Source organism: Akebia trifoliata, chromosome 13 (genome assembly GCF_017979445.1).
Source record: "Akebia trifoliata isolate Shusen 1 chromosome 13, ASM1797944v1, whole genome shotgun sequence".
Taxonomy (NCBI): domain Eukaryota; kingdom Viridiplantae; phylum Streptophyta; class Magnoliopsida; order Ranunculales; family Lardizabalaceae; genus Akebia; species Akebia trifoliata.
The window spans coordinates 31,975,846-31,988,973 of NC_141387.1; the positions used below are offsets into that span (position 1 = coordinate 31,975,846).

Sequence of the window (13,128 nt, forward strand, 5' to 3'; positions counted from 1 at the left end):
AGTTTGGAGGTCGAGGGGTATTTCGGTCATTTTTATGATTTTTCTTGAATTTCTCTGTTTTCGTCGGTTTTGGTCCCGTTAGACTCAAAATCATATTCTAAGTGCAATGGAGGTACTTTCGAGGTCTTCTGGAGGTCCAAAATTTATGAGGGGTATTTTCGTCATTTTATTAATTTTTGTGAATTTTTACGAATTCTGGCGTGAGGTTTCTTTTAGTCTCAACGTGATTATTTCTATGTTTCAAAGTCGTATTTTCCTAGCGTGGCGAGATCTCTAGGTTATCGAACTGTGTAGCGAGCCTACGCGTACTGCTTGCTAAATCGGGTGTGACGTTTGGCGATCCTAAGCGTGCGTAAATTTCTATGTCGAGTCGTAACAAGTAGGGGAGATGAAAAGAGTGAAAATGGAGGGAATCAGGGACAACACTCACAAGCCTTCGAGTTCTTTGCGATATCATTAGGAATTCACGGTAACCGGATGACGAATTGTCGAATTAGGCAGATGCAAAAATGGGGTGTCTACAACAACTGCTCTTCTTTACAGGAATTGTGTGCAAAGAATTGTAAAGAATAGACTAAATCCCTATTTGTATGGGCCAGAAAACTTTGTAAAACACGACTTTGAATTATCGATTGAATCGATGACTTTTGTAGAAAATGGTTACGCAAGCATGGGGTCTAACAAAGTTTTACCTCATTAATTCCTTGATCTCGATGGTGTGGAGCTCGTGTGAGATCTCGAATTTTGACAAAAATTCGATGAGTTTTGAAATTTTGATATTTCTTCGATCGTGTTTTGACAAATCGGAGTTGAGTGCAACTCGAAAGGTTTTTGAAATTCTTTTTGATTTTTTTTAAAATTTTTTTGTATATATATATTTTTTGATTTTTTGTATTTTCTTGATATTTGATTTTGTATTGTTTTATATTTTTTCATTTTTTTTGTGAGAAGGTTTAATGGGTTGAACAAGCTGGTGTTCATGCTTTCCTTGCGTAAGGTCATGTTGCGACGAGGTTTGATCGAGGCAATGTTGACGTGTTGGTTCCCGAATTCAACCTTTTTCGATTTGGGAAATACAATATAACTCCCACCATTGAGGATCTTGAAGTGTTATTGGGTCTCAAGATGTCGGGTGTGGTTGTTATTCCTCCTTTGTGCAATGGTTATCGATGTGAGGCTTCCGACTTCTTGGAGATAAACCGTAAGTTTTTTGAAGATTCTGGATAATGGATCGATTTTAAAGACAATGTCAATCTTTCTTGACTGAACGTCTTACAGATCCCTCGAAGCCGTTGATTCATTTTAATTCCCTCACTTTGATGGTGATGAGTCAACTTTTGTTTCCGGGTGGCGAAGATATCATGAACCTTTCATTTATTCATGTGATTCAACAAATTTGAGAAGGACATCAGTTGGCCCCCATGATTTTGAGTGAGATGTTCTAATCTCTCGCGGCTTGTAAGTCCGGTTATGATCGGACTTTTTACGGATGCGTTTCACTCACGGTCTATGTCTAGTAATAGTGGTGAAGTTACTAGGCTTCGAGCCGAAGTTATTGAGTTGAGAGATAACTTTGCAGCATATTTGGTGAGTTGTGATGCTTCTGATGCTGAAAAAGTGATGACAAGCCAAGTTGCTCGGATCTGTGCTTTGGAGGAACGCTTTGACTCCTTTTCATTTCTTACCATGATGTTTGACTGACTGCGTTGTATTCCTACTTTTTGTATTTTCTTGTCATTATCTAAATGTATGCAAAATGTTGAAAGATTAATGTAAAGAAAATAAGTTCTATACTTACTTGGCCTCAGGTGTATCTATTGTTCTTGAAAATACGAAATTTTGTTGAATACATCATAGATTTGTCATCATTAGCCAAAATAGTAGTTTCTCTTTTGAAATTTTATGAAATGTAGTTATCAAATGAGTATGATAAAATTCAGAGGTTGTAAAATCTTTGGTTGTGATGGTCTTGGTATTTTTGCCAAACACAAGGGATACAAGCGTCAATTATATTTTCAGTTCCTTTAAAGTCATCCCCCGTGCCATGGTGTTGGAAGACTGTTTTCTGTTTGGACCTCAAGATTTTTGGAAAGATTTCGCAGTTCACAGTTTATACTCTTGTAGGCCAGGAGTTTTTTTTTTTTTTTGTTTTTTTTTTTGTTCTTTTACTCTTATTGCTCCTGGCGTGAGTTATGGTTTTCACCAGACCTGGTTTTCACATTTTTGCATATCGACGTTCTTTTTGAGATATTCATCGTGCCAGTGGATTTGATCTTGCCATAGTCTGAATTTTTACTCATAGTGCGCTTTTAAGGTTTTCACTATGTCTTTTCAAACTATACTTGTATTTTTTGGATTTTTATATTACAATTTTTGGTTGGAGTCCCTGTGTCTTTGTTGCTTAGTGATTTAAGTTGAGCTGCGAGATCGGCGATTCTACTATTGTAGTGGCACTCTTTCTTGAGTAATAGATCTAGATTCCTCTCTTGAGTTTGTTGATGACTATTCGTGGTTCGGCAACTTAAGTTGAACCGCAAGATCGGGTACTTTACACTTTGAGTACTTTTTTTTTTTAAATATCTGACCTGGATTCTCCTCTCGAGTCTTCCAACGACTAACGATACTTTGAGGTCCGGACCAAGTCGTAAGATTATTGGTGCTGCTATTGTCATTGTGTTGCCCTAGAACATTTCCTGATCAGAATGGATTTTTGTTGGGATGAAACGTTGGCTTGGGCTAATGGTAATGAAAGGATACAAAAAGGTTAAGGTTAAGGTCTTAGTTTATTTAAAGTGGGCTAGACATGAGATTCGTCTATTTTTGTTTCGAAAAGGTGATCTATGTCTCCTCCCAACGTCTCTCGAACTTGTTTAGACTGGAGATTTGGGTCGAATTCAGGATCAAGTGTCCGAATTTTTGACTTTTTCGATTTTTTTGTATTTTCAGCCGTTCACAGTTTATCTTCATGCAGGCAATGAGTATTTTGATGCTTTTGATTTTTCTGTTTCTCTTTGATTTTCTTTTCTTTTGTCACTTTTTTTTTAATTGTTGACTTACCCTAGTCTTAGGTTAAGAAATGAACGTGATGGCTCAAAAGGGTTGATTCGGGTTAGATAGTTTGTTCAGGATAACAAAGATGGCATTTTGTCATCTCAGGGTCAGATCTCAGGTGTAGTATTTATTGATAGTATCGGCATTGATCAGTTGTAGGAAGACTCGTCTGTCCATCTCTGTAAGAATCAGAGCTCCTCCTATCATTACCTTCTGTACGATGAATGGTCCCTCATAATTTGGTCAAAATTTTCCCTTGATGTCTTCTTGGATTGGCAGAATCTTTTTCAAAACAAGGTCTCCTGGTGAGAAATTTCTAGGCTTGACTTTCTTATTGTAGGCACGAACTATTCGTCATTGATAGATTTGTCCGTGGTAAATAGCTGTAAGGCGTTGGCTCGATTAAATTACCATTTTTGGGCCTTTGAGGCCCATTGACAAATTTTGTTAAAAAATCGATATTTTTGGACCCTTTCGAGTGGGGGTCCGTTCAAATTTGGGTGTCTACAATCATAATTGTAAACAACTACTAAAATTTGGTGAATATTTGAAATGTCCCTTGTGTTTAAAAATTAATGATAAACCCCCTTGACCTAAGATATGCTCTTATAAATTAATGGAAAATGGTTAAACTTAATAATGTTTTAATGAATAGTCCCACATGGACTATCACGTTAGAAAAATAATACTACAACCCTCTAAAATTCATATTTAAATCATATTTAAATATATATGTTGGACATTATCCATGCTTTGAAAATGGATGACCACTAAATTCTTAAATTTCAAATTCAAATATAAATCCAACGGTGATTTTTTATTTTATTTTTTTAAAGTTAATAAAATCTTGTAGTCTACATCCTATGGCATTGGATCATGTGTTTTGAAGTTGAAATTACTAGATTATGAGAAGAAATAAAAACAACTTACTTAATACTTTTTTTTTAGATTCAACCGATTTGACCCATCAATTGGACTACTTCGGACCTACCCAGTCAATCATACGGTTCAAAGACTAGTCTAGTTTTAAAAACATTGCTACTGACACTAATATACTCTTTTTCGCATGTATATTAAATGCTCATCATCCCACTCAATCATGTCTATTAAGATTGACACACACTCAAAATACATTAGATAAAAAATTACATAAGAGATTGTATTTGCTTCATCATAGCACCTCATACCCTAGTAAAGAGATTGCGTTTAAATGTAAATACTTGGATGTGAAGTAATCCAATGAAAGAGGTAGGGGTGTACATTCGGGTACCTAGAACCGAATCCGAACTAATTTTTCGGGTATGGGTCAAGTACACATGAAATCGAAATCGGCTCATTATTTTTTTGGGTACAGGTAAATACAAAAAGGGCATATTAGTACCCTACCCAAACCCAATTTTTTTAATTGGGTATGGGTTCAAACATATATTAAAATATATTAAATTTTATAAGTAAGTTAGTTTACTACTTTACTTTAAAGTTAAACTTTAAAATTTAAATCTAACAAAATGATTTATATATAATTTTTTAATTGTATAAATAGCCTAGTTTTTAAACTTAATTTCAAATTTATAAATATTTAATCTTACATTAAAAAAAATTATAAGAAATAGAGTGTAAATTATATAAGATATTTTAAAATATTTTTAATTTAAAAAAATTAAAAATCTAAAAAAAACAATAAGTAAAAAATTATTAATATATTGAAATGCATCTTAAAATGCATTTCTATTAATCTCATTCATTTAATGTACATTAATGATAATTAACATTACAAATTCTAAAATTCGATAAACAAGTTATATATAAGAATTGATAGTAAATTAGGTCTTAGGGTGAAGAATTGCATCACTATAGTATGAGTACATCCCAACTAAGTTGGCACCCACTCACTTATCTATCATTTGCATAACTCAACCTAAAAATAAAAATATTTTTAATCTAATCATATATTTATTTGTCCTAATTCATTGTTAAGTCAGTCATCTTTTCTTGCTTGATCTCCTTTCTTAGCAAGGAACCAATCCTTCAAACATACCAAAGCTTTCATCGTCTTTGGAATTAAACGACTTCTATATGTTGAAAGAACTATTCTACCAGTATTAAATGTTGATTCAAAAGTAACTGTAAACACTTGAATAGTTAGTAGATCACATGCCGTCATAGATAACACGCGATATTGAACAAAGTACCATTTTCACCAATCTAACACATTATAGGTCTCCTCATCGCAAACCTCTAATGAGTTAAATTCTAAATAATGTTGAAACTCAGACATCGAAGTACCTTGAGTAGAATTAGAAGTCTTAGTTCTAGATAATAGTCGACATAAAGTTTATGATTTAGCGCAACAGAAGAAGATAAAGTTTCAACACTAATAGAACCACTAACTATACCTAAGCTATGTTCATAACAATTAAAAAAAAAAAATTACATATAACTTTAATACATTTTAAGTAGCTTCCATAGTTTGGACCCACTATGTGAAAAAAGCCTATATTTGACGGTCTTAGCCCGTCAAATTTTGAAAAATTTGACGGACTCTCCCGTCAAATTTGCTCGTCAAATATTCTCTTGTAGAATTTTTTTTTTGACGGCCTTGGCCTATCAAATATTCTCTTGTAGAATGGGCTTCAAAAAAAAAAAAAAAATAATCTATAGAATATGACCGTCGAATATGGAGGTTTAACAAATAATAAGACGGTCCTCTAATTCACCAATCACAATAAATAAAATAATAATAAAAAAAATAAAAAAAAATAACAAACAAAACAAAAATCATAAAACAAACTCCAAATTAAACTAAATAACTCAAAATTCATATTATATATTGAAATTTCATTACTAAACAAGCTCTAATTGTAGCAATTGAACAGTTACAAATGAAATTACGTCACATAATTGTTTAGAAATAAAACACGATTAAAAGCAAATGGTCGTGATGCCCATGATCTCTTCTAGCTCTCTCCGCCTCTTATTTTCCTCAAGATTTGGATTTCCCCCACATTGTTACTGTTCTGAAAGAAATCCTAATAGCACTCTCGTACCTACACGGAAAAGTTTTGGTATATCAAGATATCAACTCAAAGTAATAGAAGAACATAGCTAGATTTTATTCACAAATGTTAAAAACTAAGAAATATGCTACCAAAATTGCTAGAACATGGTTCTATGTTGGGAGTGGCCTAAAGTGCTACAATGGATCTATATTGGGAGTGTGAGAATCATCAAAATGTAGAAATTGAACTATACTAACCTGATCATTGATTTTCGTAGGGGAGATGCACTGTGTGAAGATTCCCATTTCATGAAGGTTCTTCTTCTTCCAAGGTCTTAGATAGTGGGAAAATACAATTTTTTTTTACAAATGGACTGAAAAGAAAAGAAGCAAATCTTGGAAAATAAGTTAAAATTCTACCGTATATATCACAAATTTTCCGCTTTGGCAAAACACAAAGTAGAAATTCAGGAGGACTAGGGAGCTTTATTCGTATCTGTTCGAACATCTTTTCAACTCTTACAACAGCACTGGATCTCCTCTACAGGGGAACTTCCTCAATCAAGGAATCTGGACGGTCAATATGCTGCAGAGAAACGATGCATACATAATATATAAGTCGATGAAACTAAGAATGCAACGCAACATACACAACATAAAAATGATTTAACCCACAATTCCTTTATTTCTTCCACAGTTAATTAGCTCCCGAGAAAGATGACTGGTCTCACAACACGTGGAGAAGTTGACAATTGCCCACCGTTTGATTTCAATTGGTGTCAATAGTTTCTGCAAAAGAGAAAAAACTTTGAGTTCAATCTTATAATCAAAGAACACAACACACTTGAAGAGAAAAAAATGAATTGCCTTGTTATTGAAGTTCCATCGCCCATTGCGAGGGATGCAATCTTCACTATTGCCCACTTTCAACTGCAATTAAGGAGGCAAAACTCAAAAATGAGGGCATTGGATGTCACTTAAAAAAGTGAAAGAAAACACCAAATCACCATAAATGAAGGGGAGGAGTTGTGAGAAAGAAAACAGAAATTCACCATTGGAGCATTCAGAACTCGTCCATCAACTTGAGTCAGTTGTTTGTCAATGGAAATACCGCAAGAAGAAAGGATTGGGTCTTCATCATAACAGTAGTTCCTCATAGCCTGCAAATTTGAGCAAGTACATAATAAAGGCTTCGAAGTAAAACGGAAAATAAATCAAGGTAAGCACAAAGACACCCACATCTGTCATGGACCGTATACGCTCTTGAGGCTTTTGCCTCGACTTTTCCACTAAGGAAGATCTCTGCATAGAGGATAACGCCTTTGTATATCATTGCAGAGAAACCAAAAAACAGAACTGTAACACAAAAAATAGAAAGAATAGGGATTATTAAAAAAATAGAGTCAAAGTCATGTCATGGACACAAAGCTCAAGCATTTTACTGACCTCCAATGGAAGATAATTGGGTCGCTTTGGTTTCCCAACATCAAGACATGGCATGCATGCAGAAGTTGTCAATTCTATCTTATGGTGTTGAGAAAAATAATCATAAACGGTAATTTCAACAGCTTGGCCTTCATCATTGCCACCATCTCCACGTTTTACTTTCAATGGGAAACTATAACCAAATATGCAACCAAATTTGGATTTAGTCAATAATGCATTAAAAGGAGAAATGGGACCAAAAAATCCTAGTAAAACTTTTTTATTGGTAATAAAATTTTGATTTAAAAGGAGAAATGGGACCAAAAAATCCCATTACACAAGATAAAGAAAAAGAAGTGAAATGTCTTGCTAGCTACAAAAAGGCCAAGCTATACTAGGCATAAAGAAGTTAGACATGCCCAGATACATTATCCTCCCGTGTAAATACCAATCCTCAAATCAGAAGCCCTTAACTTTATAATTGAAGAAGATAAAAAATAAATCAAAGTTATGATCTTCATGACAACAAAGGTGCCAACTTAGTAAGTTGGAAAAATCTATGGGTGCTACAACTGCAAACTGGTGGTAATACAACCATTCCATTGACTAGGGGGTCAATCTCCCCTCAATTGAGTAATGAATTTAGAAATCTCATCAAATGTTCTCTCTAACCAATCATTTTTGTTCCAAATGGACACAATCAAACTCAAGGCATTTAATGTGGACCTAAAATGGCAAGATTTCATATAAAGATTGGAATAAAATCCAAACATGGCTTTTGTAATTTCTCCTAAGGGGTCCATCAACCATATGACAAAAAATAGCGTTGCTCCTCATAGCACTTATGGTTCCCATGCACTTTCACGTCAGGATGTGTGATATGAGGTACAATATTGAGGTCACTCCAGCACGACTCACATTAAATTGCAGGTTTCTTATTGGATATACTGCAATCAAAATCAATATTCATTTCACAAAATATTTCAGTGGATAGCAAATTTCAACCGAAATGATCAAATGTATACATTCTAGATTTCAAAGGATATATTTCAATAGACAGTAAAATTCAATTGAAACATTCTTTTTGGAAAAAAAAATATTCTAAAAACATTGCTAAAGTTATATAAATAACCAAATTAATTGTTTGTAGAAAGGACTAGTCAACTACACAAAGGGAGATTCTGAAAACATTTGGGTATGTGAAATTGATTTAAGGAAGATAATAGATATGCAACTCGACTGGACTGTCCAGTGACTTAATTCAATTTTGGTAATTTTTGAAAAAATAGAGAGACCATCCCATTATAACACAGCTGTTCATGGTGTGCACAGCTAGACATGTATAGAACTTAAGATATGAAGCATTTGGTCTTTAAATCAAAATTTATTGAGTTGTAAATGGATTGGGCCTTATATGCCCCACCCACATCAATAGTACACACATGGGTTTGTTCTCCACACAGTGCCAAATTTGTAACTCATGTTAAAGCAGAACAACATTGGTCACTTGAAGTTGTTGGGACTCAAGTTTGAAGAAAGCTATATAGCGTGATACCTTGCATGAAAAGTGTCCATGCGGCTATCATAGCTAAGCTCGGCATCGTTACAAGTCAACATAAATCCAACATGTCCATGCTGAAGTAGAAGATAAGAACAAAGTTTTTAGTAATTTTCTAACAGAACAAGGCATCAACAATTGAGTGCCACACATCAAACATCAAAGCTTATATAATAAAAAAGCGTTCCAAGACATTTAGAGCTCAAAGAAATATTTATCTTTGACTGCAACAATATATTTGTCAAAAGAGCTAGAAATGGAAGAAATCAACAAAAAGTGTAAAATTGAAAATAGAAAGCAAAAAAATAATAGCTGAAATTACAGTTGTTCTAACAAAAAAGGCATTAACATTTGTTGCCATGGATACTTATAGAGAATCAGGATCAAGTATGGTGTCCCATTCATATAGAATATGAACGGTGTCTACATGGCACACTTTTGTACGGAGTTTAAAATACATGGGGTTCCTAACCAAGACATTTTTTACATGACATGCAGACCAATGTGTTTAGTTTAATCTCCAAACAAAATGTGCCACATAGACACTGTACATAGTTAATTGAACGGGGCACCGCTATGGATCACGACTCAAGCGAGACATTTAGAACTCAAAGACAGATTTTTCAACTGTAATTTCAGATCTATTTATATAAAGAGAAGCACAGTTAATAACATGAACTAAGCAAGAAATCGAGCATTCTCATATCAAAACAGCAGATTGGAATGAGCTACCTTCGGATGATGTACTGTAAGAAAAATGGGTAGAATCAACATCACTCCTCCATATAGAGTATAATTTAAATGAAGCTCCACTCTTAATAAAGCTAGCTTATTAGTTAGTACTTAGTACCTCTAGGCATGGTTGTCTTTTGTCCAAACTATCGCACTCATTCCATCCTTAATCAGTCCTGACACAGTCTGTCTTCCAAATCTGCAATGTTGTGGAACCGAAATTAATTTGCAAAAAAGGATAAATTTGTATTAACGTTTATATTGCATTAATAGTCAGTAGTTTTAAGCACAGATTTCTATTTAAAACATAAGAAAACCATTTCAAATCCGTTTTTCTGTTAAACAATCAACAATAAATTCTTATAAAATTATCATGATTCTAGAGTTTAGTTTCTTGCAGGATATTGAGCAACTTAAGAGATGTCTGCAACAGAGATACATGGCAGATGATTGCAAAATACCTGACAAGGTCCCCTTTCAGAGCATTTGTCCCAGGATATTCCAGACTTATCTCATCCCCTTGTTCAACCCATACTATCATAATAAAGTAGACAACATAACTACAAGGGCATCTTCCAACTTAACAAGGGAAACACAAAACTAGAATTGTGAAAATTTTCTTACATATCTTGAACTTCTCATAAATGTCACTGATCATGGATATATGCTCTGTGGAGGGAATTGCTCCCATCCTCTGCAGTTGTGAATTTAAAGATTTCCTAGCCAAGTAACTCTGAAAGCAAGACATTTGAATAAAGTTCATGAATCAATTTGCAACAAAGAACTGAAGTTTTTTTCTTCTGTTATGGATAAAATGCATTTTCATTAGAAAGCAGAGAGAAATTGCAAATACAAGGAAATCAAAGAACTAGTTACGGAGAAAATAACTAGAACCAAAACTACAAATGCATCAGAGAGGGTCCTCAGTCTATATGAGAAGATGAGGTAACTATAAGTCCATAACATACCAGAAGGAACTAAAGAAAAACTAGCATACCTGGGTAACATTTGTTCGATCAAGGCAATCAATGCAATTAACCCTAAAAACTCCTTTTTGCTCTGCTAGATAATCTACATGGCTATGATTTCTCAAGAATCTAACCATCTAATTCAACATTTGGAAACCAATTTCACAGAAACAAAAAATCGAATCAAACCGATTGCTTTAGAAGATCAACAAACACCTGAAAACACTAAAAGATGTTCATTGTACGACAAAAATTAACCAAAAACCAAACTGTCCACCTCATACCTTCAAAACCTCATCAAAACAGAATAATCTCACAAATCATCATCGAATTTATAGTCGATTATCTTCAAATCAAGATTTACAGTTGATCATACCTTGAAAAGTGAGAACACCTTAGCAGAAACTCAGCTTCCAATCTAAGACGACGGATTGTGACAGAGATCGAAACTTTAGAGAGTTCAATCCGATTGCGTGAGAGAAATCGAAACCCTAGAGACTTCAAATCCGATTGCGATTGCATCAGAGAGATACGAAAGTGAGAGAGATCTATCTAGGGAGACAGATCGAAAGAGAGATCGATTGAGGGAGAGACTATGAGAGAGAGAGATGGAGAGGTCGATCTATCAAGAGAACGACTGTGAGAAAAAGATGAAGAGGTCGATCGATCGAGAGAGACTGTAAGAGATAGATATGGAGAGGTTAATCGATGACTGTGAGAGAGAGACAGAAAGAGAGAGGGAGAGATGAGATCGAGAGACAGACAATGAAAGTGAGTGAGATCGAGTGGAGATGGGAAACGTGAATCGAAGGCCGTGGAATTTCGGTATTAAAAATTGACGGGCCAGGCCCATCAATTTTTTTTTTTTTAAAGTGAGATTTTCACGTAGTGACCATAAGTTAAGGTCAAAATTATTTTAAAACTTTCATTTTATATCGGTGATCCATGAATAATGCAAATACTAAAGAAATATGAATATTTTTCTAATACTTTTCATATTTTATTTTCATATAATTAATAATAGTATTAATTGAATTATCTTCTATAGGTCCCTTTATAATAGTTATATGTAAATAAAAATATTAGATGTAATATAATAAGATTTTATTATTAAAAAAATAATAAAATATTTTATAATTATTAAAAAAGTTATAATTTTTACGAAATTATCAAAAAAGTAATAAATCAACAGTTCGATCATCGATTTTCATGTGGACAAAATTTCCCCCTAGAAAATCGACAGTTGGATTATCGATTTTCGCTATAACGATTAAACTATGCGCAACGGTTACATGCGTTCCAACAGACATAAAATATCCTACTATATGTAATTACATTCATACTCTCTAATTTCTCTTACAAACAATTCTACAGATTAGTCTCTTTGCTTTTTTAACTCTCTAATTTTTTTAATTGTTGGTATATTTTTCAAATATTTTATATGAAAAGTATATACTTTTAGATGGTTACTTGAAGAATGATTGTATGGAGGTTCTTTTGAATATCTGGCGTACATTGGTGGTCATACTCAAATTTTAATGGTAACGTCAAAAACTACATTGTCCAAGCTACATACGACGATTGCTTCAAATGAAAAGATTGTAACAACTTTTATATTGAAGATAGTTGTTACAATAGATTTTCATTCAAGTGTAATTGATATTTTTAATCAACCTACTTGGAAATATGTATTAAAAGTAAATAAAACTTGTTAAAGTATATTTATTTATGTAATCCATATCAAAAATTCATATAATTTAGGAAATGTAGAAATGGGACAATTGGTTTACAGTCATAGTCATGTAAATTTATGAGGTGAGCCTAACTCCTCCAATCAAATACGTGAAAATGTCTATAATCTTACTATACATAATTCTATTGAAATATATTGAAGTACAAGAAAATAACTCTAATAATGATAATGATGATCTAATAGTTGATATATCAAGTTTATTATCAGACATTGATAAGAATATGCCAGAGATTTATGTAGGTAATATTTACAAAAATATTAAAAAAAATTGATTTCATATTCTTAATTTAATAATAAAAATAATTTTTAAATAAATTATGCATTAAATAATAAAGAAAAAATAATAGTAAATTGTGATTATGAAAATTTCATATGGCGTGTATATGATAGAAATATCACCAGTGGTCATCTTTTATTATTTCTACCTTAAATACAATGCACACATGTAACGATAACTCGGGATCACATTCTCAAGAAATTAGTAATTGGATAAAGGATACTATTATAAATAGATTAAGAAAAATAATCAATTTTATATTCCTCATACTATAATAAATGATATTTTAGATGAACATAATATAAGAATTTCATATGTTAAAACTTGGAAAGTTAAAAAAAATTAACCGCGAAATGCATGATTGTG

The 13,128-nt window shown here is 33.1% G+C and overlaps 1 protein-coding gene across 6 annotated transcripts; it reads right to left on the bottom strand.

The window, feature by feature from the left end:
- Window positions 1–5,848: 5,848 nt before the first annotated feature.
- Window positions 5,849–11,617, bottom strand: LOC147388334 (protein argonaute 16-like). Of its 6 annotated transcripts, none has more exons than XR_015171525.1 (10): window positions 10,389–11,098; window positions 10,226–10,298; window positions 9,883–9,963; window positions 9,030–9,109; window positions 7,496–7,667; window positions 7,289–7,351; window positions 7,102–7,209; window positions 6,725–6,979; window positions 6,308–6,635; window positions 5,849–6,098 (listed from the first exon to the last, which is right to left on the bottom strand). XR_015171525.1 is itself a non-coding variant. In XM_086421746.1 (10 exons), exons 5-10 carry the CDS (start codon window positions 9,089–9,091, stop codon window positions 6,591–6,593), a joined length of 705 nt encoding a protein of 234 aa, XP_086277872.1. In that variant the 5' UTR covers window positions 9,092–9,109; window positions 9,883–9,963; window positions 10,226–10,298; window positions 10,389–10,497; window positions 11,109–11,617; the 3' UTR covers window positions 5,849–6,590. The 6 variants fall into 6 exon arrangements, 5 of the variants coding, with proteins under 5 accessions (XP_086277872.1, XP_086277871.1, XP_086277873.1 ...); XM_086421746.1 differs by adding an exon at window positions 11,109–11,617 and having other exon boundaries at window positions 5,849–6,635; window positions 10,389–10,497; XM_086421745.1 differs by having other exon boundaries at window positions 5,849–6,635; window positions 10,389–10,497; window positions 10,762–11,098.
- Between the last annotated feature and the right edge of the window lie 1,511 nt (window positions 11,618–13,128).